General features: G+C 56.7%; 1 protein-coding gene across 9 annotated transcripts in view; it reads right to left on the bottom strand.

The window, feature by feature from the left end:
* COL11A2 (collagen type XI alpha 2 chain) overlaps positions 1–19,142 on the bottom strand; it is a 29,155-nt gene that overhangs the window by 3,203 nt on the left and 6,810 nt on the right. For 3 of the 9 annotated variants that reach the window (XM_032410051.1, XM_032410052.1, XM_032410050.1), the window contains 56 exons: positions 18,955–19,032; positions 18,243–18,305; positions 17,394–17,573; positions 15,187–15,246; positions 15,044–15,085; positions 14,754–14,816; positions 14,345–14,419; positions 13,791–13,877; positions 13,481–13,537; positions 13,260–13,313; positions 13,118–13,171; positions 12,969–13,022; positions 12,729–12,782; positions 12,469–12,522; positions 12,342–12,386; positions 12,169–12,222; positions 11,692–11,736; positions 11,462–11,515; positions 11,229–11,273; positions 11,039–11,092; positions 10,747–10,791; positions 10,459–10,512; positions 10,285–10,329; positions 10,021–10,074; positions 9,583–9,690; positions 8,523–8,576; positions 8,171–8,224; positions 8,034–8,078; positions 7,896–7,949; positions 7,724–7,768; positions 7,525–7,578; positions 7,370–7,423; positions 7,103–7,156; positions 6,603–6,710; positions 6,364–6,453; positions 6,117–6,170; positions 5,775–5,882; positions 5,529–5,636; positions 5,334–5,387; positions 5,177–5,230; positions 4,855–4,962; positions 4,597–4,650; positions 4,300–4,353; positions 4,035–4,088; positions 3,820–3,873; positions 3,373–3,480; positions 2,926–2,979; positions 2,682–2,735; positions 2,492–2,545; positions 1,857–1,910; positions 1,483–1,590; positions 1,316–1,369; positions 1,103–1,156; positions 699–806; positions 500–553; positions 152–187 (listed from right to left, as the gene is read on the bottom strand). In XM_032410051.1, the coding sequence (XP_032265942.1) occupies positions 152–187; positions 500–553; positions 699–806; positions 1,103–1,156; positions 1,316–1,369; positions 1,483–1,590; positions 1,857–1,910; positions 2,492–2,545; positions 2,682–2,735; positions 2,926–2,979; positions 3,373–3,480; positions 3,820–3,873; positions 4,035–4,088; positions 4,300–4,353; positions 4,597–4,650; positions 4,855–4,962; positions 5,177–5,230; positions 5,334–5,387; positions 5,529–5,636; positions 5,775–5,882; positions 6,117–6,170; positions 6,364–6,453; positions 6,603–6,710; positions 7,103–7,156; positions 7,370–7,423; positions 7,525–7,578; positions 7,724–7,768; positions 7,896–7,949; positions 8,034–8,078; positions 8,171–8,224; positions 8,523–8,576; positions 9,583–9,690; positions 10,021–10,074; positions 10,285–10,329; positions 10,459–10,512; positions 10,747–10,791; positions 11,039–11,092; positions 11,229–11,273; positions 11,462–11,515; positions 11,692–11,736; positions 12,169–12,222; positions 12,342–12,386; positions 12,469–12,522; positions 12,729–12,782; positions 12,969–13,022; positions 13,118–13,171; positions 13,260–13,313; positions 13,481–13,537; positions 13,791–13,877; positions 14,345–14,419; positions 14,754–14,816; positions 15,044–15,085; positions 15,187–15,246; positions 17,394–17,573; positions 18,243–18,305; positions 18,955–19,032 (3,630 nt within the window). Of the gene's footprint in view, positions 1–151; positions 188–499; positions 554–698; positions 807–1,102; positions 1,157–1,315; positions 1,370–1,482; positions 1,591–1,856; positions 1,911–2,491; positions 2,546–2,681; positions 2,736–2,925; positions 2,980–3,372; positions 3,481–3,819; positions 3,874–4,034; positions 4,089–4,299; positions 4,354–4,596; positions 4,651–4,854; positions 4,963–5,176; positions 5,231–5,333; positions 5,388–5,528; positions 5,637–5,774; positions 5,883–6,116; positions 6,171–6,363; positions 6,454–6,602; positions 6,711–7,102; positions 7,157–7,369; positions 7,424–7,524; positions 7,579–7,723; positions 7,769–7,895; positions 7,950–8,033; positions 8,079–8,170; positions 8,225–8,522; positions 8,577–9,582; positions 9,691–10,020; positions 10,075–10,284; positions 10,330–10,458; positions 10,513–10,746; positions 10,792–11,038; positions 11,093–11,228; positions 11,274–11,461; positions 11,516–11,691; positions 11,737–12,168; positions 12,223–12,341; positions 12,387–12,468; positions 12,523–12,728; positions 12,783–12,968; positions 13,023–13,117; positions 13,172–13,259; positions 13,314–13,480; positions 13,538–13,790; positions 13,878–14,344; positions 14,420–14,753; positions 14,817–15,043; positions 15,086–15,186; positions 15,247–17,393; positions 17,574–18,242; positions 18,306–18,954; positions 19,033–19,142 lie in introns of those variants that run through there. The other 6 variants (XM_032410055.1, XM_032410054.1, XM_032410056.1 and 3 more) reach the window with 6 other exon arrangements.

Genomic DNA, 19,142 nt, shown 5'->3' with positions numbered 1-19,142 from the left:
CGCATGCAATCAAGGCCCCAGAAGGGTCAAGTCAGTCTCTGGGCTGGGAATGAGGAGCTCCACTGGAGGGAGCATGTTTGCCCTGGAGAGAAAGCATCAAGTCCAGCTGGGGGACGGGGGCAGAGCTCACAGCTGCCTGGGGGTCACTCACTGTGGCTCCTTTGGCTCCTTTGGGGCCAGCAGGTCCCTGTGAAATGAGGAACAAGAGAGAGACGGTCACCACAGGGGACGGTTGGGACGTGGAGGAATGGAGAGGCTAAGTCATGAGTCCACAGGACCCTGGCTTTACTACAAGAAGGAGGGGAAGGCGTGAGGGACCACAGGGATATTCGGGGGGCCCTGGAAGGATCGGGGGGAACACTGCGGGTGTGAGGACATATGGAGGACACTGGGGCCTATTCTGCTTAGGCTGGTGGTTGCCATGGAAGCCATTGGGGGATTATGGAGGGGGGAGTAGTGGGGTTGAGGGGATTTAGTGAGGAACAGATGGGGTACTCACGGGGAGGCCAGGAGGCCCTCCAGGACCAATAGGACCAGATGCTCCCGGGATACCCTAGGAAGGAGAGGGGCATGGTTCAACTGGGTCCTCCTCCACACCCCCTCCCTTACCCCCCAGCTGAGTCTCCACCTCCTCCCTTCCACCCCCAACACAAATCCCCACACTCATCCTCCCAGACCTTCCAAGACCATGTCCTCACCGTCTCTCCCTTCTGTCCAGCAGAGCCCTGAGGGCCAGGAAGTCCCCGATCACCCTTCTCTCCCTGCTCCCCAGGGGGCCCGATCAGTCCGATGAGACCTGGGTGACCCTGGAGAACGGACAGGTGGTCGGGGGAGGCAGAGAGGAGACATGTGGGTGCAGAAGAAAAAGCCCACAGGGGTCAGAGCCCAGAACACAAGAGAGACTTGGGCACAGGGCCTGAGGACAGAGCAGGGCCTGTGAACAATCCTCACTGAGTAAGGACCCCCAAAGATGCTGGGTAAGATGCTGAGTAAGAACCCCTTCGGTGCTGGAGGCCTGAGCACAGTGGTAGGCACTCAGGGTCCCCATAGGCTTCCGGGGTGAGGTTGAGGGGAGATACCTGGCCGCATGTCTGTCACTCACCTTCTCGCCCTTGGCTCCAATATCACCTTGAAGGCCAGGAAGCCCTGGGGGTCCCTGTGAGGAGACAGGAAGTCACTCTCTCCATGGAAAGGTGGGAACAAGCTCTCCCCACCGCCATTTCCCACTTCCTCCAGGGCTTCAGCTGGATGCCCACTGCCCAAGGGCACCACCATCCTCACCCCCACCCACCCCACCTAATCCAGAGTCACTCACCACAGGACCTGGAGGCCCCGCCTGGCCTGTGGCCCCAGGACGGCCTTGCTGACCCTGCAGATTCAAGAGGACCACAGAGATCAGGAGAACTGTTCCCACACAGGCACCCCTCCAAAGGCCCCTGACCCCTCCTACCCCCAGCCAAGCCTCTCCGCTCCATGACTCACCACTGAGCCCGGGAGTCCCCTTAGACCATCAGGACCAGGTTTCCCTGCTGGGCCTGCTGGGCCCACAGGGCCTGTCTTCCCTGGGGCACCCACAGCACCAGGATCCCCCTGAAACATGTACAAGGAATGAGTCTTAAAGGGCAAAGGAAAGGGGTACGGGTGGGGGTAGGGGGGTCCAAGGTGGACAGGATGAGGCAGAGAGGAGGCGCCAAACCCCAGGAGCTCCTGGAGCAGGAACAGGAATAAGTATAGGGAGCCTCCCTCGAGACAAGAGGCTCAGCATGGGGTAGACATCTGGAGAGAGGAATCTGAGGAACCAGAGGTGCCAGGAGATGGAGGGAATATTCCAGCATCCAGGATAGCCTCGCCCTCACCTTGGCTCCCTTCTCTCCTTGCCGCCCCTCAGGACCAGGCGAGCCAGCCGGACCCTGCAGATGGAGACAGGAAGGAAAAGTCAATGAGGTAGTGAGCCTCCAGGCTCAGCTACTTTCCCCCTGCACACACACACACACACGCACACACACACACACACACACGCACACACACACACACACACACACACACACACACACTTGTGCACGCACCAACAGAGTCACAGAAGCTGCCTGACAGATGAGCTGGTACAGCTGTACCAGTTGTTAAAATACTGAGGAGTTCTGTGTATTCAGCAAAGAGTCACTTGCCCACACACCATCTAGTGCGCCACCTTCTACCCCAGCAACTAGAGGGTTAATCCTTAGCCTAGCAGGGGCCCTCCGGGAAAGCTAGCCCCTTCCTCCAGTGTGCGTTCTGATCAGTTGATGAGTACTATCCCCACCCCGCCCCCCGCAAGAACATACCCAGGAACAGACATACTCACTTATACACGGCACACTTACAAATACAAATGTTCACGCACATGCACCCCATCCCCAGGCACCCCCCGACCATCCCATCTGCCACTGCCCCATCCTCCATCCACCTTGCCCAAGGACTGCCCCTCAAGGTCCCAGATGTCCACCTCACTTACCCGCTTTCCAAGTGGTCCAGGGGGTCCGTTCTCCCCAGTGGGACCAGGGGATCCCTATGGAGGGAGGAATAGGGGTGGGTGAGTGTTTAGCCTCCAGCCAATGGACCCTTCAGGAGCAGAGTATAAAAAGGGGGTAATGGGCCTGAAGGCTTGGGCTCGGTGGTGGAGGGAGGGGTCACTGGTCACTCACAGACTGTCCTGGCTCGCCGTCCTCTCCTCGGTCACCCTTCGCACCATCCTGGCCCTGCAGGGATGAAGCAAGGTCAGGGCTTGCCCCAACCTGGCTGGCATCACCCCCAAAACTGCCAATCCTCTCATCCCTCTGCCTGCCCTGCCGTACCCCCAGCTTCCCCCACTCAAGCCCATCAGCCGCACGAAGGCCCTGTACCGGAGCCCACCCTCTCTCCCCCTTCTGCTCCCTAGGGAAGACTCACCCGGGGGCCACCTTCTCCAGGGGGGCCGGGATCACCAGGAAAACCAACAGGACCCTAATGTGGAGAACAGGGTCAAGGTCACAACCCCCTAAGCCTCCAGAGCCAACACAGAGCCCCAGGGCACATGTCACACTCTCCCTTTCTGCAGGCCGTACCCACCTGCACACCCTGGGGAGATAGTCTCCCACACTCTCTCTTCCCCACCTCATGCACTTCATGCTTTCTGATGCTTTCAGGGAATTAATTAGAAGGCATCTCTCACTTTCTCTCTCTGGATTTCAGATCCCAAACATCCCTCCCAGGAGACCTCATTCCCAGAGCCTTCCACCCAAATGGCCCCCCATTCTTGGGTTCCCCCTACTGCAAGACCCTCCCACTCACACACACCCACATTCCCAGGTCTCTCATTCACAAGGCCCTCTTCCCAGCCCCTCCCCCCAAACTCACAGGGTTCCCTTTGGGGCCATCATCACCGGCAGGGCCTTTAGGCCCTGGTGGTCCTGCCTCTCCTGGCTGCCCCGACTCTCCTTTCTCCCCACGCTCCCCGCGTGGGCCCTGAAGGATGAGTAGAGGGTACAGATGGTCCCAAAGGGGTCTTGAAGATCAAGGACGCAGCCCCTGCTTCCAAGACACCTTCAGCCTCCCCTCCACCCCCTCAGTGACAGGGGGATGCACACAGAAAGTCAAGCCCATAGGGAGTCCTCTGGTCCTGCTTCCCTTCAAAGAAAGAGCATGGGGCTCACTCAGACCCAGGGGTCCAGCCTCACAGAGGATTAGGAGAACAGGCTCCTGGGCTGTGGAGAAGCTCCAGCTCCGGGAGGTCACAGCAACCGGGAGCTGGTGTTGAGGAGGGTGATGGGGATTAGGGAGCAAGGCCTCAGAGATTTCACTCACCTTGACACCTGGCTCGCCCTGGACCCCTGGAGCTCCTGACTCTCCTGGCTCCCCCTGCAAGGAGACTCGGGTCAAAAACCTCCTTTCCCCGAAAAATCTTGATATTCCCCACATCTCATTCCCTTTTGCCCCACCCCCAATCAAAACTGGCAAAAGTCCAACCCTGATACCCCCCGCCCAGGACAAGTCCATTCATTCACCCCCTTCCCAGCTACCTTCTCTCCAGGGGGACCCAGGTTCCCAACACCTCCCGGGGGACCTTGCGGACCCTGGAAGAGGAACAGAAGTAGGAATCATTGCTTAAGGGAGGAGGTAGAGCCTGAATGAGCACCCTGAGGTCACAGCAGTGAGACAGTGGGAGGCCTTCCAGGGCCAGTGACTTCTCATGGCAGCTGAGATGAGACTAGAGTTTGTAGTCTGGGGAAAGGGAGGCAGAACTGGCCAGAGTGATCTGAAGGGACAGAGGCTGAGAGGACTCACATCAGCTCCATTGGATCCAGCTGGGCCTCGAGGTCCTGGGGGGCCGGGTGGTCCCTGGGGAAAAGAGATACAGCAGAGATGGGGAACGGAAGAGACAGAAAGAGCATTAAGCACACAGGAATGGCAGAGGGTTGGGTGAGACAGACATCGTGAGGGGCGGGGTAGCAGGGGAGGGGGGCAGCCCCGCCAGGAAGCAGTATGCAGGGAGCAGGGGATGCTGGGGGAGCTGGATAGGGGGAGACTAGGAGGTGGGGTTAGGGCCAGAGGGTCACACACTGTCAGTGGGGTCTCACTCACCATAGGGCCCACATCTCCTGTTTCTCCTTTCTCACCCGAAGGGCCTGGCAAACCCTGTGCAGGGGTACACGGCACAGACCCAGATGACCAACGCACCAGAGCATAGCTCCAGGTAGACGGAGCCTCCGGTGCCCTTCCCTCCGATCCCACATGCCCCCCAGTCCTCTGCCCCACCTCCCCAGTCCTCAGCAGCAGGGGATGGTCGTCAGACCCATCCTGACCCCACCTCTCAGCCCCTGCCTCTACCCCCCAACCCACCTGTAGGCCAATGGGACCTGGGGGCCCATTGAATCCTCTCGTTCCTTCATCACCTTTGACTCCAAAGTGTCCCTGGGGTCCCCGAGCTCCAGGCTCCCCATCTGCTCCCTGAGGTGGAGGGAGGGCAGGGACGAGGACACAGAGATGGTCGTGGGTTAGGAGTTCTCTATTCACAAACCTCACACCGAGCTGGGCACCAGGCCCAGAGCCCCCACTCCCAAGCTCAACCCCAAGGGCAAAGGGGAACTGAGGGCAGACTGGAAGTTGCCAGCGCCCCTGGGGGGTGGGCAGGGAGGGGGCAGACGGGACATCAGTCACTTACCGCTGCTCCAGGTTGCCCCACAGGACCAAGGGGTCCAGGGGGTCCAGGAGGGCCCTGGGGTAAAAAGGAGAGTCAGAGACACCAAAACAGGGACAGAAACCAGGTAGAAACAAGGCTAAAGGCCAGAAGTCAGAAGTCAAAAGTCATGGTCACTTACATGTTCACCCTTATTCCCTTTAGTGCCCTTCTGTCCGGGGTCTCCCACCTCACCCTGCGGGGACAAGGCAGATGAGATCTTAGAGAAAGGCCCTGGGTGGGGCAGGGAGGATAAGACAGGGATGGGGGCGGGAGGCATGCCCAGATCAGCGATCTCATCTGGAAAGATTGGGCCCAGGGTCTGTAGGTTCCACACCTTGTCTCCATCCTCTCCTGCCACACCCGGGGGTCCAGCAGGACCAGGGAGCCCCACAGGACCCTGTACCCCATCTCGGCCAGTTGGACCAACGGGGCCCTTCTCACCCTGTAGGAAAAGAAGAAAGGAGTCATGACCTGAAGATGACCCTCACCCTCAAACACCCTCACAGGAAACCCTCCATAGCCCAGCAGCTCACAGCTCAGACCCTTCCCCAGCGTCTCTCCCTGGGGACCCCACACTCACCGGGACACCTTTCTCTCCTGCAGCTCCAGGGGGACCCTGTGGGCCTGGGCGCCCCGGGGGACCAATGGGTCCCCCAGATCCTGCTGCACCTCGCTCCCCAGGGGAGCCCTGAGACAGGAAATGGAGTCAGACCCCCAAGGAGGACACCATAGTCCACCCACACCAGAGGAGCTCTGACCCTGGTTCTCAGGAGAATAGCCCAAAATTGAATACACTATGGCTGATCCTAGACCCCCTCTGCCCAGTCCCCAGTCTTGCCTAGATCCAGATGCCACTCTTCATCCCTCCTCACCCACTCTTTCCTGGTTCCTCCCTCCTGCCCCCCAGGACTCCCAGACTCACTGCAGGGCCAGGGGGACCGGCCGGACCTTCGTTGCCCTTCAAACCGGATCCACCCTAGGAACCAGAGATTTGGAGCAACAGATGTGAGACGGGCAGGGGGGACATTACAAGAATGAGGGTCCAAGAGACATGCAGGGAAGGATGAGGGGAGGGGAGAGGAGACAGACTCGGAGGAATGGGAGTGGGGGTGACGCTGAGCGACACCAGGATGCCCCGTGACTTGTTGGGAGACCGGGATCACACTCACGGCAGTGCCGGGGAGGCCTCTCTCCCCTGGGAAGCCCCTCAGACCAGCAGGTCCATCCTTCCCTGGAGCCCCTGGGGGACCAGGGTCACCCTAAGATGAAACAAAAGGTCATGAGCCACAGCCATGCTCCCATATTGGACAGAGAGGTCTCTGGCCTTTCTCAATTCCCAAATTATCTGTTCCCTTCAGCACCCCAACCCTGGTCTCCCAAGTTCCCCTCTGCCTGGCCCTTTCCTGACCTTCGTTCCTTCTTTTCCAGCTGTTCCAGTCAGTCCCTGCTCTCCCGGGGGACCTGGGGGGCCGGGGTGACCTCTCTCCCCCATGGGCCCGGTTTCTCCTGCTGCTCCCTGAGAAAGAGACAGAAAGACTCCAAGTTCAGACCCTCTGCCCCCTTCCCTGCCCAAAGAGGCCACCCTGCCACCCTAAAATGACCCCTCTGGACCCGCTTTATCCCCGCCCCAAAGCTACTGGGGAATTACTGGGGCTCTCCTAGGCCACTGCGCCGGCGTGTAATTCCCCAGTTTGGGGTAACTGCACCACCCTGCGTCCCCACTGGGGAGCTGCCCCTTTGGGACACAAGATGAGAACTGGCCCAGTTGGGATCCTGCTCCAAATCCCAGCCCCGGCGTCCAGGTCAGGCAAAGCGGGGGCTGGGGCATGTGATTGGGACAAGGGAGAAGAGGGGCAGACAAACTGACTCCAGGGTCTGGGGCCCACTCTCCCCAGGGGGCAGACATACCTGAGGTCCCACCACCCCTGGAGGGCCAGGGGGGCCAGTCTTCCCTTGGAAACCCTGATAGAGGAAGAGGGGAGAGAGCGGTCAAAGTATATCAGGCATGGACACTGTGGGATGGATCCCAGGTTCCTGGGGGAAGGGCAGAGTCACCACGGAGCCCTTGGCCATGGGTCTGAGCAGCACCAGGATGATCACTCTGCCAGCAGAACCTCCCTGGTGGGCCTTCCAGACAGCTCTGGAAGGTCTGAGGGGGCCCGGGGCATTACTTACCACTTCTCCTCTCTGGCCTGGGTGTCCCGGCAGCCCGTCCTTCCCAGGGGGACCCTAGAAGGGATTCAGGTGTCAGGTGAACTCTGGGTTGGAAGGAGGTTGGAGAAGAAGGATTCACAGAACCCAAGCAGGTCAGAGGTCAGAGGTTAGCTTACCGGAGGTCCTTTGGGGCCAGGAAATCCATTGGGGCCTTGAGGTCCAGGGAGACCCTAGAGAAAGAGCCGGATTGAATCAGGAGAATGGTCACGGGGTGCAGCTCCCCCCACCTCACCCCCCCACCAGGGTGAAAGAGCGAGGGCTCCACTCAGGATCCCTGGGGAGCACTGGGGAACAGGAGACTCAAGCTGTACTCACCCTTTCTCCGGGGGGCCCATGGGGGCCATCACCACCTGATGTTCCCTGTTGGGGGGAAAGAGAGTCAGAGGGCAAGAGGCACTGCCTTCTAGCTCTGCTGGAGGTCAGAGGAGTCAACAGGGAGCTGGGCTAAGGGGCAGACGGCAGATGGAACCCTGCCAAGACCACTAACCTTAGCGCCAGACTTCCCAGTGGCACCTCGGGGTCCCCGCTGACCCCGGGGACCCTAGAGAGAGGGGAGAGGAGTTGTCAGAAAAACCCAATTGGACCTCCTTGGATCTTGAGCCACATGTCTGCCTCTTGCACTCACCGTGGGGCCCCGCTCTCCCCGAGGCCCTGACTTCCCCGACAGGCCCTGGTGGGAAGGAAGCAGAAACAACACATCAACCAGGGCGTGATTCCACCCACAGGCCTGCCCTCCGCACCCTCTCCCTTGCCCCAGCTTACCCGGGCTCCCTTCTCTCCACTGGCACCAGGAAAACCAGGAAATCCCAGGGACCCCTGGGGAGGATGGAGAAGGAGAAAATTGAGACATCACGAAAGGGGAGGGCCTAGAAGAGCCCGCGGGGGTCAGGAGAGGTGATGGAGGCAGTAGGGTGGGAGGCCTGTGCTCTTCCAATAACTAGGTGACCTTGGACAAACCCCCGCTGCTGCCTGGCCTTCGGTTCCCCCATCTGTAGAATGGGGCTAGGCTAAATTCGTTCTAGGGTCCCCCACTGCTCTGTCAGTCTGTGCTTCCTGGAATCGGGGGTCAGAGAAGGGAAGAGGAGGAGGGGTCACAAATGGGGCACCATATCACCTTGGGACCCTGGCGTCCAGGGTAGCCAGGCAGACCAGGAACACCCAGCTTGCCCTGTGGAGAGACAGGAGCAGTTAGGAACAAGATGGGTCAGACACCACACCATCCCTGGAGACCCCAAGCCCCAGAGACGGGAGCCAGCCCCCACCCAGCAAGCCTCCCCAGCAAATCTCCAGCCCCTGGCCCCTCATCTCCTACTCCACAGGCTGCCTGGCCTTTGTCATCTCTCCTTCCTGAGAGTGGATTTTCCCCAACTCTGGTGCTGGGATCTTGCCGCCTCTGTGTCTTTAAATCCGCAGCTCCTTCAAGTTCCTCAGGACCGTGATCTAGCCCCTCCTACCCCTCAACCTCAGCTCTCCTTCCCCAGCACACACTCCTACGCCCCCAAGACCAGTCCCCTTGCAGGTTCGCACACACCACACTCAGGACCACCTCCGCCCCCCACCCATGTCTGCACCACCCCAAGCCCCCGGCACCCCCCCTTCCTCCTGATGCTTCAGGGCCCGCCTTACCCAGACAGCGGTGAAGCCGAGGTTAGGAGCAGGGATTCTGCAGCCTGCCTGGGCTCAAACCCACGCCATGCCCCTCACTGGCTGTGTTACTAACAAGCCTCTTCACCTCCTGGTGCCTCAGTGAACACTCTCCGCAACAGGAGGCTTAGGACAAGCAGGCGCAGTGTTGGCCCCCGTTGAGGGCTTACCGAGAGTTAGCTCTGCAGGTCTGCGCTCACCTCCTCTTTGACTCTCCCTTCTTGCAATTCCTGCTGCTCTGAGTCTGAACACATTTTCACTCTGCCTTATACCTACATTCCTTATGCCAGCCTCATGCCTTGTCCCCACCTCTATGCCACGTAAATTCTCACGACAGGGACTTTTCCTTGACTTCTTATATATCCCCACCCCCACCCCCAACTGTCAGTGGCCAGGGGGTGCCTTCTACAGAGAGGAGCATAATTAATGTATAGAGGTCTTCAAATGACTCATTGACTCCAGCTGTTGGCACCCCCAAGCCCATCCTGATCCCAGGGCCCAGGCCCTCATACCCTCCTGTCCCCTGTCACCTTTTCACCCATGAGCCCGGGGGGGCCAGGGTCTCCAGTGGGTCCAGTGCGTCCCTTCGGCCCCTCGGGACCATCTTCTCCCCTGGAACCAGGAACTCCAACCTCTCCCTGGGTAAGACAGTTGAAGAGGGGAGTGTCAGAGACTGATGGTGTGGGCTGGGCCCCAAGAGGAGAGGTGGACCCCGGTGAAGCGGAGTAGGGTCCCAGAAGCTACTGCAGGACAGGGAGCCCCACAGGGACAGGGAGAGCATTGTGACTATCAGGCTGATGGGATGCAGACTGTGCAAGCTGTCATCCTGCTGGGTCAGACTCCAAGGCAGAAGAGCACTGGAGATGGGGAGTCTGGGGTTTCAGGAAATAGGCTGGTGATTGGGGGCTCCAACATGGAGGAACATCAGGACTTAGGGTTGGAGGGCCAGTGTGTGGGTTTCTACTCACCCTGTCACCTTTCACGCCCATGTCCCCTTTGAACCCAGGAAAGCCATCCTCGCCCTGAGAAAGATGGGGATGAGAGGTCACCAAAGATGATGGGGGGCCAGGAGGTAAAATGGAGCATTTCAGAAAATGTGGGTGGAAGGGTGGATTTCAGAGCTGGAGAGCAGTGCAGGGCAGGCTGGAGGGAAGGAAGTGGGGAAGAGCTGGGCAGAAGGGGTGGTGTGGGACAGGATGGAGGTGCTAGGAAGCTGGGGGCACATCTCTCACCTTTTCACCCTTATGACCCTTCAGACCACGAATTCCATCCACACCCTAGAATTAGAAGGGAGACAGAGACAGAGAGATCGGAGACAGAGGTTAGATTGGAAGGATTGAGCTCCTGAGACCCCAGCTGGCTCCCCCGACCACAGTTCTTTATCTCCCAGCCTGGTTGTCCATTACCTTGACACCTCGAGGTCCCGGGTATCCTAGAGGACCCTGAGGTCCAGATGGACCCTGGAAGAAGAAAGAAAGGTATCTAAAAAGGGGTCTCAGGGTGTGACTGTGGAGGCCTCAGGGGGTGGAAGAAACGGTAGAGACAACATTGGAGTCTGAATAGGGATACAGGGCATGGGACCGAGAATACTTCAGAGCCACATGAATGATAAGACAAGGAAATTCCAAGGACTTTGGGGCCCAAGACTGGGTGGAAACTCCCTCAGGGGTGAAAGCAGGTATGGAAGATCTCACCTGGTTTCCTTTGGTTCCAGGAGGACCTTCCTTTCCTGGGTGACCCTGGGGGTAGGGGAAGGAGAATGTGACCACTGGCCACTGTCACCTTCCCTGCATCCCTCCCTTTACTTCTTTAACCCCTCTCCCCCTTATGACCCTAATGAAGCCCACTGACCAGGGGCAGGCACCACCAGTGACCTCCCAGTGTCAGGGATACACTGTGTGGATAGTCACCAAAGGCACTTGGAGGTCATTCACTTGGGGTGGAGGGTCAAGTGGAATTTGGATTAAGAGGTGGATACCCACTCACCGGCGGTCCATCTGAGCCAGGCATGCCAGGGAGCCCTGGTTTCCCTCGAGGACCCTGCAGGAAGACGAGGAGGCACAGGGCCACAAGAGGGACCAGATCAGACCATGACTGAAGTCCTAGCCACACATTTAAGGCTCTCCCTTCAACCCCCGCTCCCAGCTCATCCCCTATCCCCCAATCAGTCACTTACCTTCTCTCCATGAGGCCCAATGGCACCCTGGGGCCCAGGGAGACCCTATACAGAGAGAGAAAGAAGTCACAGGGGCCCCACAGGGGTGGGCTGCTTTCTCCTGTAGCCAGCATCCCCATTCAGAGCATGAGCGGTGGAGCTGGAGACCCTTAATTTCTATCCAGGGTGTGACCCACTGTGGAAGCCCAGGGGAAGTTGTTAAAGATGGGGAGGGGTTGGACAGGACAACTCACCTGGGTTCCAGGAGTGCCCTGCTGTCCAGGAGGTCCTGGCTCTCCCTGGGGTCCCTAGAAACAGGCAATCAGGCAGAGGTCAAAAGAAGATGGTGACAGAACAAACTTGGGGCAGAGAGCTGAGTCCTAGCTGGGACAGCAGGGGCACAAGAACCAGAAGCAGGCAGGGGGTCAAAATGGTCACCAAGGAAACAGGACCTTGGCTAAGGTTCTCCATGCCCATTACTCACCAAGCTCCCTTTGGGACCATGGGGACCATCCATGCCTCGGACTCCCTGAAACATGAGAGGGGTGTGAGTAGGCTGGAAGGTGAGGCCTGGGCCCTGGAAGGACCTGTGGTTTCTGGGAGGCCCAGCCACTCCAGAGGGTGGGACGGGGCAACCTCACATTGGTCAGACCTCCAGTCCATCCCAAACCTAAGTAAACATAGCCGGCCCAGATCCACAGGGCGTGGGTCTATGGGTCTGTGGGTTTGTGGGCTTTTGTTTTGTTTCTTTGAGGATTTTTTTTTTAAGCTATGCTCAGAGCCTTTGGTGCACTGTACCATAGAACCCTGCAAGGGCACCTGGGATTAAAGGCTGGAGCAGAGCTAGGGGGGGCCAGGGAGGGAGAACTAAATGTAGGGGAGGAGAGGCAGCTAGGAAAGGTGGAGAGTTGGAAAGGTCAGGGGGTGAGGTCAAGGTCAGAAGTCAGGGATAGTCACATACCGGGGGTCCAGGAATACCAGGTGGGCCTTTGGGGCCAAGGAGACCTCGAGGTCCCTGCAACCAGGTGAGGGGAAGATATGACATGCATGGGCAAGAGATAATATGTCCCTTTTGTGTCCATATCCCTCCCTTGGCATCCTCAGAGCCCCACCCTCGACCCCCTGGACACTCACCGACTCTCCAGGCAGTCCTCGAGGCCCAATCTCCCCATCATCTCCCTGGAGGAGGAGGACATGGTGAATCAGCCTCATCCTCCACGCCTCTCCCATACTGAGCCCCTGCCCTGGCCACAATACTTACCCGCTCTCCATCCTCACCAGGGGGGCCAGGAAGGCCCTGGGCACCAGTATCACCCTGGAAAATGGGGGAACAGATAAGAGGGGCCTCAGAGCCCCCAGCACAGTCAGAAACTGACCCTCTTCAATTAACCAACCGGTTTCACCCATTGAGCTCCTGCAGGGACCCTCAGCTTCCTTCCCTTGCCTTGAGCTCCCTACCTCCCCACCCCTCCACAGAAGGTCTACCCCCTCATCACAATGCATGACCCCCAATATACTCACCCGGTGTCCCTTCTCCCCAGGTAGCCCTGGGAGTCCATCAAAACCTCGGTCACCCTAGAGGAAGAGCGGCAGCCCGAGTGAGGTCCCAGCTCTTTTTCCACCCCATCCCTCCCTACTGTGTCCTGAGTGGGGAGGTGCCACTTCATGGGGAAACCCTGGGAACTTGGTCATGCCCAGAAAACAATGAGCTTAGATGGGGCTAGAAGTCACAGGCATCAGAGAGGGACCCATGCTTGTCACCTTCACTCCAGGTTCTCCAGGCATCCCTCGGGCTCCATCAGCACCTGCTCGGCCCTGGGGGTGCAAAGGAAGTGTCAGAGCAAACAGAGGCACAGGCCCCCACACTCTGGGTCCTGTCTCCCATCCACACCCACCACACACCCACTTACCCTTCGCCCAGCCTTGCCAGGAGGGCCTGTGAGGCCTTGAGGTCCTCTAGGGCCCTGGTGAGAGAGACTCAGGGGCAGAGTTAAAGGGCATAGTTGGAAAGGGAGGCACTGGATGGGGGATCAGATGGGTGGGGCTTGTCACCTGAGGTCCTAGGTCTCCCGATTCTCCTTTCAGGCCAGGGCTCCCGGGTTGTCCCTGTGACAGAGAAGAGAGAGTGGCTATGTTGAAGGACACACCCAACAATGACTTCAAAGCCCTCCCCCAAAGTAGCAAAATAACTTTCAACTTGGTCCCTTTCCAGAACTATCTGTACCCCGACACACAAATAAAGAACTCCCTACCCCAATATCCAACACACTCACCAAGGGTCCAGGGCGGCCTGTGTATCCCATGGGGCCAGGGGGTCCCCGGAGCGCCAGCTAGGGGAGCAGGGGACATAGCAGAGCTGAGGAAGAGGCAGCAGGAGAACTCCCAACCCCAGTACACGTTCCAAATTCACCTTTCCACTCCTAATCCTCATTCTACTGCCTTGTATTCTCCCCAACCTCCCTCTCAGCCCCAAACCAACCCAGACCTTACCCTGCCCCACATTTACTCCAACCTACCCTTCCAACCCCTCCTGAAGTCTTCACTTGCCCTCCCTTCACCAACATCCCCTCCAGCCTTACTTACACGTGCCTGCTGCAGAATTGCCTGGGCCTGAGCTTCTTGGGCTGCCACCACAGGGCCCTTGTCACCCCCACCACTGCCAAACCGGAACTGAGGGGCAGAGAGAAAGAAAGGTCCAGATTCTCTTCCAGGAAACCCATGTGACCCTCCCAGCCAAAAGCTTCATCCAGCACTTCTGCCCCATCTCCCAGGTTCAGGGACACCCCCCACCCCATGCCCTCGTCCAGTGTCTCCCATGGAAGGTTTTCAGATAATCATGTAGAGGTTTTCAGAAACTCTACTCCTGTCTCCCTCCCCCACTCTCTGGCTTCTTCCTCCAGAAAAACTCTCCTTTGGTTCTAGAGTCCCTGAAATGTGGGATTTTCTGCCCAGTTCTAGATGATTCATGTTTGATTCTAGGTCATCTAATGAGTCCCTAGTCCATCCACCTCAAAGATCAATCTCATTGTGTTGGTGGTCTTTAGAAACTCCTCCTTAGCTTTCCTGGTCTTCTGGTTCTTGGTGACAGAACACAATTCCCCTGCCCTTCCCATTCCAAAGCCCAGAAGACAACTCACTGGGAGCATGAGAGATGTGCCAGGAGGGCCAGGGGCCCCATCCGATCCAGGGAGCCCTGCTCGGCCAGGGGGGCCCTGGAATAGGGAGAAAATGAGGATAGGTGACAGTTAGGGAATGTTAGGGTCCTGGCATCATTGTGAAGCCCTCTACAGAATAAATATAGACTTCTCTACACCTTTCTTGAACCCTCCCACCCCCATACAGAAAAATGAGGGTGAGACAACAGATTACTCTGCTCCCCAACCAGAGCCTGTCCTCCTTTCTGGGTGCTGGGGACCACGCCAGCCCCTTGTTCATTAGTCAGCCAGTTAATGAGGAATTACTGAGCTTGGTGCCCCTGTTGGGTACCAGAGGCGCCTCTGCAGTCCTCCCCCCGCCCCCCTCCCCACACACATGCTACTCCCTTACCCTCTCGCCAGGGTCTCCAACTGGGCCTGGGTTGCCCTGGATGCCAGGGGGACCAATCAACCCCTGAGGAACAAAAAAGGAGTGGGTCAGGTGTGGGCATTCAGATAGAAGAGGGGTATGTGGCTGAGGGGTGGTCTCTACAAAAGAGATTTGAGGATCTGGGAAGCTTTGGAAGGATTCTCCAGAGTTCTGAGAAGGAGGCCTGGACATATGTGGAAAAGGCATAGATGAGTTTGTAAGAAGGGTCTCTGAGAAAAGAATGGAGGCTAATGGGTCACAGCTACACTTACCGCAGGGCCTTCTGGGCCAGGAGGCCCCTCCACTAGCATACCCTGTAGAGCCAAAGGTTAAAAGTCAGAGGCTACAGGGCTAGCACCCCCACCTCCTTTTCTTCTTTCCCCTGCCTTCAGCTCAGTGACCAACAGTGACTTACAGGTTCCAGCACCGCAGGCTCCCCCTTCTCTCCCTTCAGCCCCCGGGGTCCACGGGCAGCCTGAAGGAGACACACATGTAACCCCCAGCGGGGCCTGTGAGCAGCCAGGACACCAGGACTGCCCCCAACCCAACTCCCACCTTCTTTCACTCTCAGATTCTCTGGAGACCTCCCCAACCCTACCTGTAAAATCTCCCAGCCCTCCTCTAAGACTCCCTCTTCGCAGACCTCCCAGGCCTTCCAAGGAGATCTCATGGCTCTCCACCTCCCAATTCCCAGCCCCATCTTAGCAAACAAACTTCCTCATCTCCCTAACGACCTCTTCACACCCTTCCTGGAATTCCAACCCCCCCCCCAACCTTCCCAAACCCTCTTCTGGAGGACCCTACCCTATTCCCCAAACGCTCTCTGACTCCAGGAATTCTTAGAACTTTAAGAAACTATCAACTACCTCACCCTTACTGCAATCCACCAAATAAGCATCTCTCTAAGGTTGTGGATTGATTTTTATTGGGGTTTGAAGGGAGGGCATGGATCCATATGAGAATCTGATATAATCCAAAAAGTCTTTTCCAGGAAAGAAAAAGTATATACCCTTGTGCACAGAATTTTTCTTAGAATTTCAAGGGGTTCACAAGTTAAAAACTCTCCAGAGGTTAAACATCCATACTCTAAGTAGAATTGGAGGACAGTCCCCACTGATATCCCAAAGTCAGACCTCATAACTGGTGTTTGGAAAAATACAGCTCTTGGGCTATTGCTCAAGCCCCAGAGCAGACCCCCAGTTCCTCTCCCAGCAAGGACACTACACCCTTCCTCTGGCCCTCATTTATACTCCAAGCCCACCAGTTCCTTCTTTTCCACACTTCTCAGATGCCCACCCCCAACACTAAGGCCAGAACCAAGATTAGGATGGGAAGAATGGAAATCATCCCCCACCAGCCCCCAACTCTCCCAACAAAGATCTTCAGAATGCACCCCTCCACCTCCATCCTGACCAAACAGCAGTGATGAATTTCCAAACTCTCCCATATCCCAGATCAACCCCAAATTTCCAGAAAGCAGCAAAAGGGAAAGGCAGCATAGGGTCAAGGGTGGCAATATTAGAGAAGGAAATTGTAGGACGAGGCAGCAGGGTAGAGGAGGCAGCTCTAATTGCAAGGCAAGCAAAAGATGAATGGAGTAGATAGGAAATTTCCCAACTGAGAGGGAGTGGTTGAAGACATGCGAAACAATTAAGGGAGACATTTCAAAGGGACAAACACTTGGAAGCAAGAATGATGCCAGGGCCAAGAAAAATTAAACATGGCCAAGATGGTTAGAAAATGAACTGGACAAACAGGAAATGGTTGGACAGACAGGAAGCAGCCAAGAAAAGAAGATCCAGGAAGTGGACCTTCAACAACAACATGGCTACCACGACCAAGAGAAAGAAGAAGTTCACAAAACAGACAAAAAGTGACTCCTGGAAAGAGGATTATGACAACGAAAGGCAATTCTTCCAGAAAACACGAACATCAAGGCTAGTACACACAGGAAGTAGCCATGATAAATATCTAGGCCCACAATGGAGACTTTATGATTTGGATGACCTGAGACACACAGGAAGTGGCTTATTAGCAAAGGAAATTGTTACAAGACAGCATGAAAAACTAGAGCCAAAACGTAAATAAGTCCCTTTCAGTACAAACTGTCACAGTCACCAAGATGGATGCCATGGCCAAGGAAGACAGGAAAGGACAGACAGGGGGTGACCTGTAAGTTAGAAAACATGACATAGGAAGTTAGATCATTTGGCAGCAACATGGATAAGAAATTGTTTTTACCAAGAAGAAATGATGGAGACAAACTGACAATGGACAAAAAGTAGGGGATTATTGGCCAAAAGCTTTATGAAATACAGCTTGATTGAGACAGAAAGTGGCCAAGAAAGACAGGAAGTGGCCATAGGATTAAAAAAGAAAAAAAAAAAAATCCCAATTGCCCTGGGCAGAAGGATCCATGAGGTGTCACAGGGCAAGATATTTGGCAAGGGAAAGCAGAAAGTCATCCTTTCAAGCAACATATACATCTCATGTGAACAGAAAAAGGCAAATCATCAATGGGAAGTAGCTTGCAGCCAATAGACAATAATCAGAAACAACAGGAAGCAATTCTTACAGCTCCCACTGGAGGTCAAGAATGGAAGAGGAGCTCCTTTCACTTACGGCTCCTGAGGGGGCTGTCTCCGCAGACAGGGCAGGGCCAAGCTCCATCTCCTCACGATAATCGTCCCCATAGCCATAGGTGTATTCGTAGGGCCCTGATGGGGGGTCTGTGCCACCCTCCCCATATTCCTCTGTCAGGAACCTGTCGGCTGTGGAGGGGACCTGGAGATCTGTCTGCTCCTTCCCGGGGATGGGGAGGGAGAGGGGTAGATGGGGGCATTAGGGCTGAGAGGAGGTTTTCCCTGGACCCGACAGTGTGGCAACTTCTGGCCCAAAGGATTCTGAGGATAACTGGGACTGGAATTTTTCTCCCAAGAAGAGCGAGGGAAGTGGTTGTACAGAAAGGGGAGGGCCATCAAAGGCCCCAAATGAGGAGGGATGCCCCAAAAATGGGACTGGTGGGAAGAAATGATGAATTACAAGAAGGACGAAGGGTGGCCAGAGGGCTGGACACAGAGTAGACAGTCTGTGGAGATAATGGTAGACAAAGGAGTCCAGAGAATAATCAAAGAAATGGATGGAAAAACAGAGAACAGAAAAAGTGACAACATGGACAGAAAACTCCTGGGAACAGAAATATGATGAAAACCTTTTGACACCAACATGGGGAAGAAGTTGTTCCAGAATCAAAGAATAATGGAAGGAGACATGGACACTGAAGAAAAATGGCTGTACTTAGAAAGACAAGCAGGTTGATAGGTCTGGAGTGACTGGAAGACCACAGTTGGATATGACAAGGAGCCCTCCAGCCAGAGGAAGAGCTATTTCACTGAGATGACATGGGGCAAGGGGAGTGGGTCACAGATGCCCACTGCCCCCAGCTAGGGTGAGGGTGGGGGATGGAGTTACCTCCTCAGGGGGTGGCAAGGGGCTTGATTCCAGGATTCCTTCCTCTTCACCTGGGGAGGGGTCCTAACCCCAAGGAGAAGGGGGAGAAGAGTAACATGGGGTGGAAAGGAAGGAGAGAGGTTAGCGGGAGGGGAGGCAAAGCAGCACCTTGTCCCCCACTGTGGGCAGTGTCTGTCTGTACTTGGGGGGTGGGGGTAATCACAGATCTTGCAGCCCCTTTGGAGGGGGGACAGTTTGGGGAGAGTAAATCTCCAAGGTCATAGAGGTTTGGGGGCACAGATCTGGATGCCCCAGCTCTACCTGCCGGTAACCGCTTCCTCTGGTCCTGGGGGGGGCCCGGGCAGTGGGGGGAGCTGCCTGCCGAGCTGGGCGTCGGAAGGGGGGAGGCAGGCCCCGTGCTGGGCCGGAACCTCCAATTCGAGAGGGCCTCCAGCCTGGTGAGGGGGGCGCCTGCTGGGCTGCTGACCTCTTGGCAGGTGGGGTAGGCTTTCTGGGAGGGGTCCGACGCCCCCTGGGGGGAGGGGGAGCCCTGTGGTTGGGGCTCGGTGGCCTCTGTAGCAGAGAGACATGGGAGGGGGCAGTGAGGACACTCCCATAATCTAAATATATGATGTCTCTCCCCACATGTTAAGAGGGGAGGAAGGTGCCATAGGAGATGTTTACAAGGAGTGGTGGGAGGAAGGGAAGAAATGAAGGGATCCCTCAAGTTTACCTGATAATTAGGGGTCGTCCCTGCAGTCCTCGCATCATAATAGGGGGTCTCGTAGTCATAGTAGAAAGACTCAGTGGGCTGAGGTTCGGGAATGGGCAGTGGGAATAGTAGGAAGAGGTAGGGGTATAAGGGTGAGGAGAGGGAGAGAAGGGGATGGTGTGGGAGTTTGGAAATGGGGTAGGAGTTGG

The sequence above is a fragment of the Phoca vitulina genome, unplaced genomic scaffold (genome assembly GCF_004348235.1).
Source record: "Phoca vitulina isolate PV1807 unplaced genomic scaffold, GSC_HSeal_1.0 scaffold11, whole genome shotgun sequence".
Taxonomy (NCBI): Eukaryota; Metazoa; Chordata; class Mammalia; order Carnivora; family Phocidae; genus Phoca; species Phoca vitulina.
This window is presented reverse-complemented; position numbering and strand designations above follow the sequence as displayed.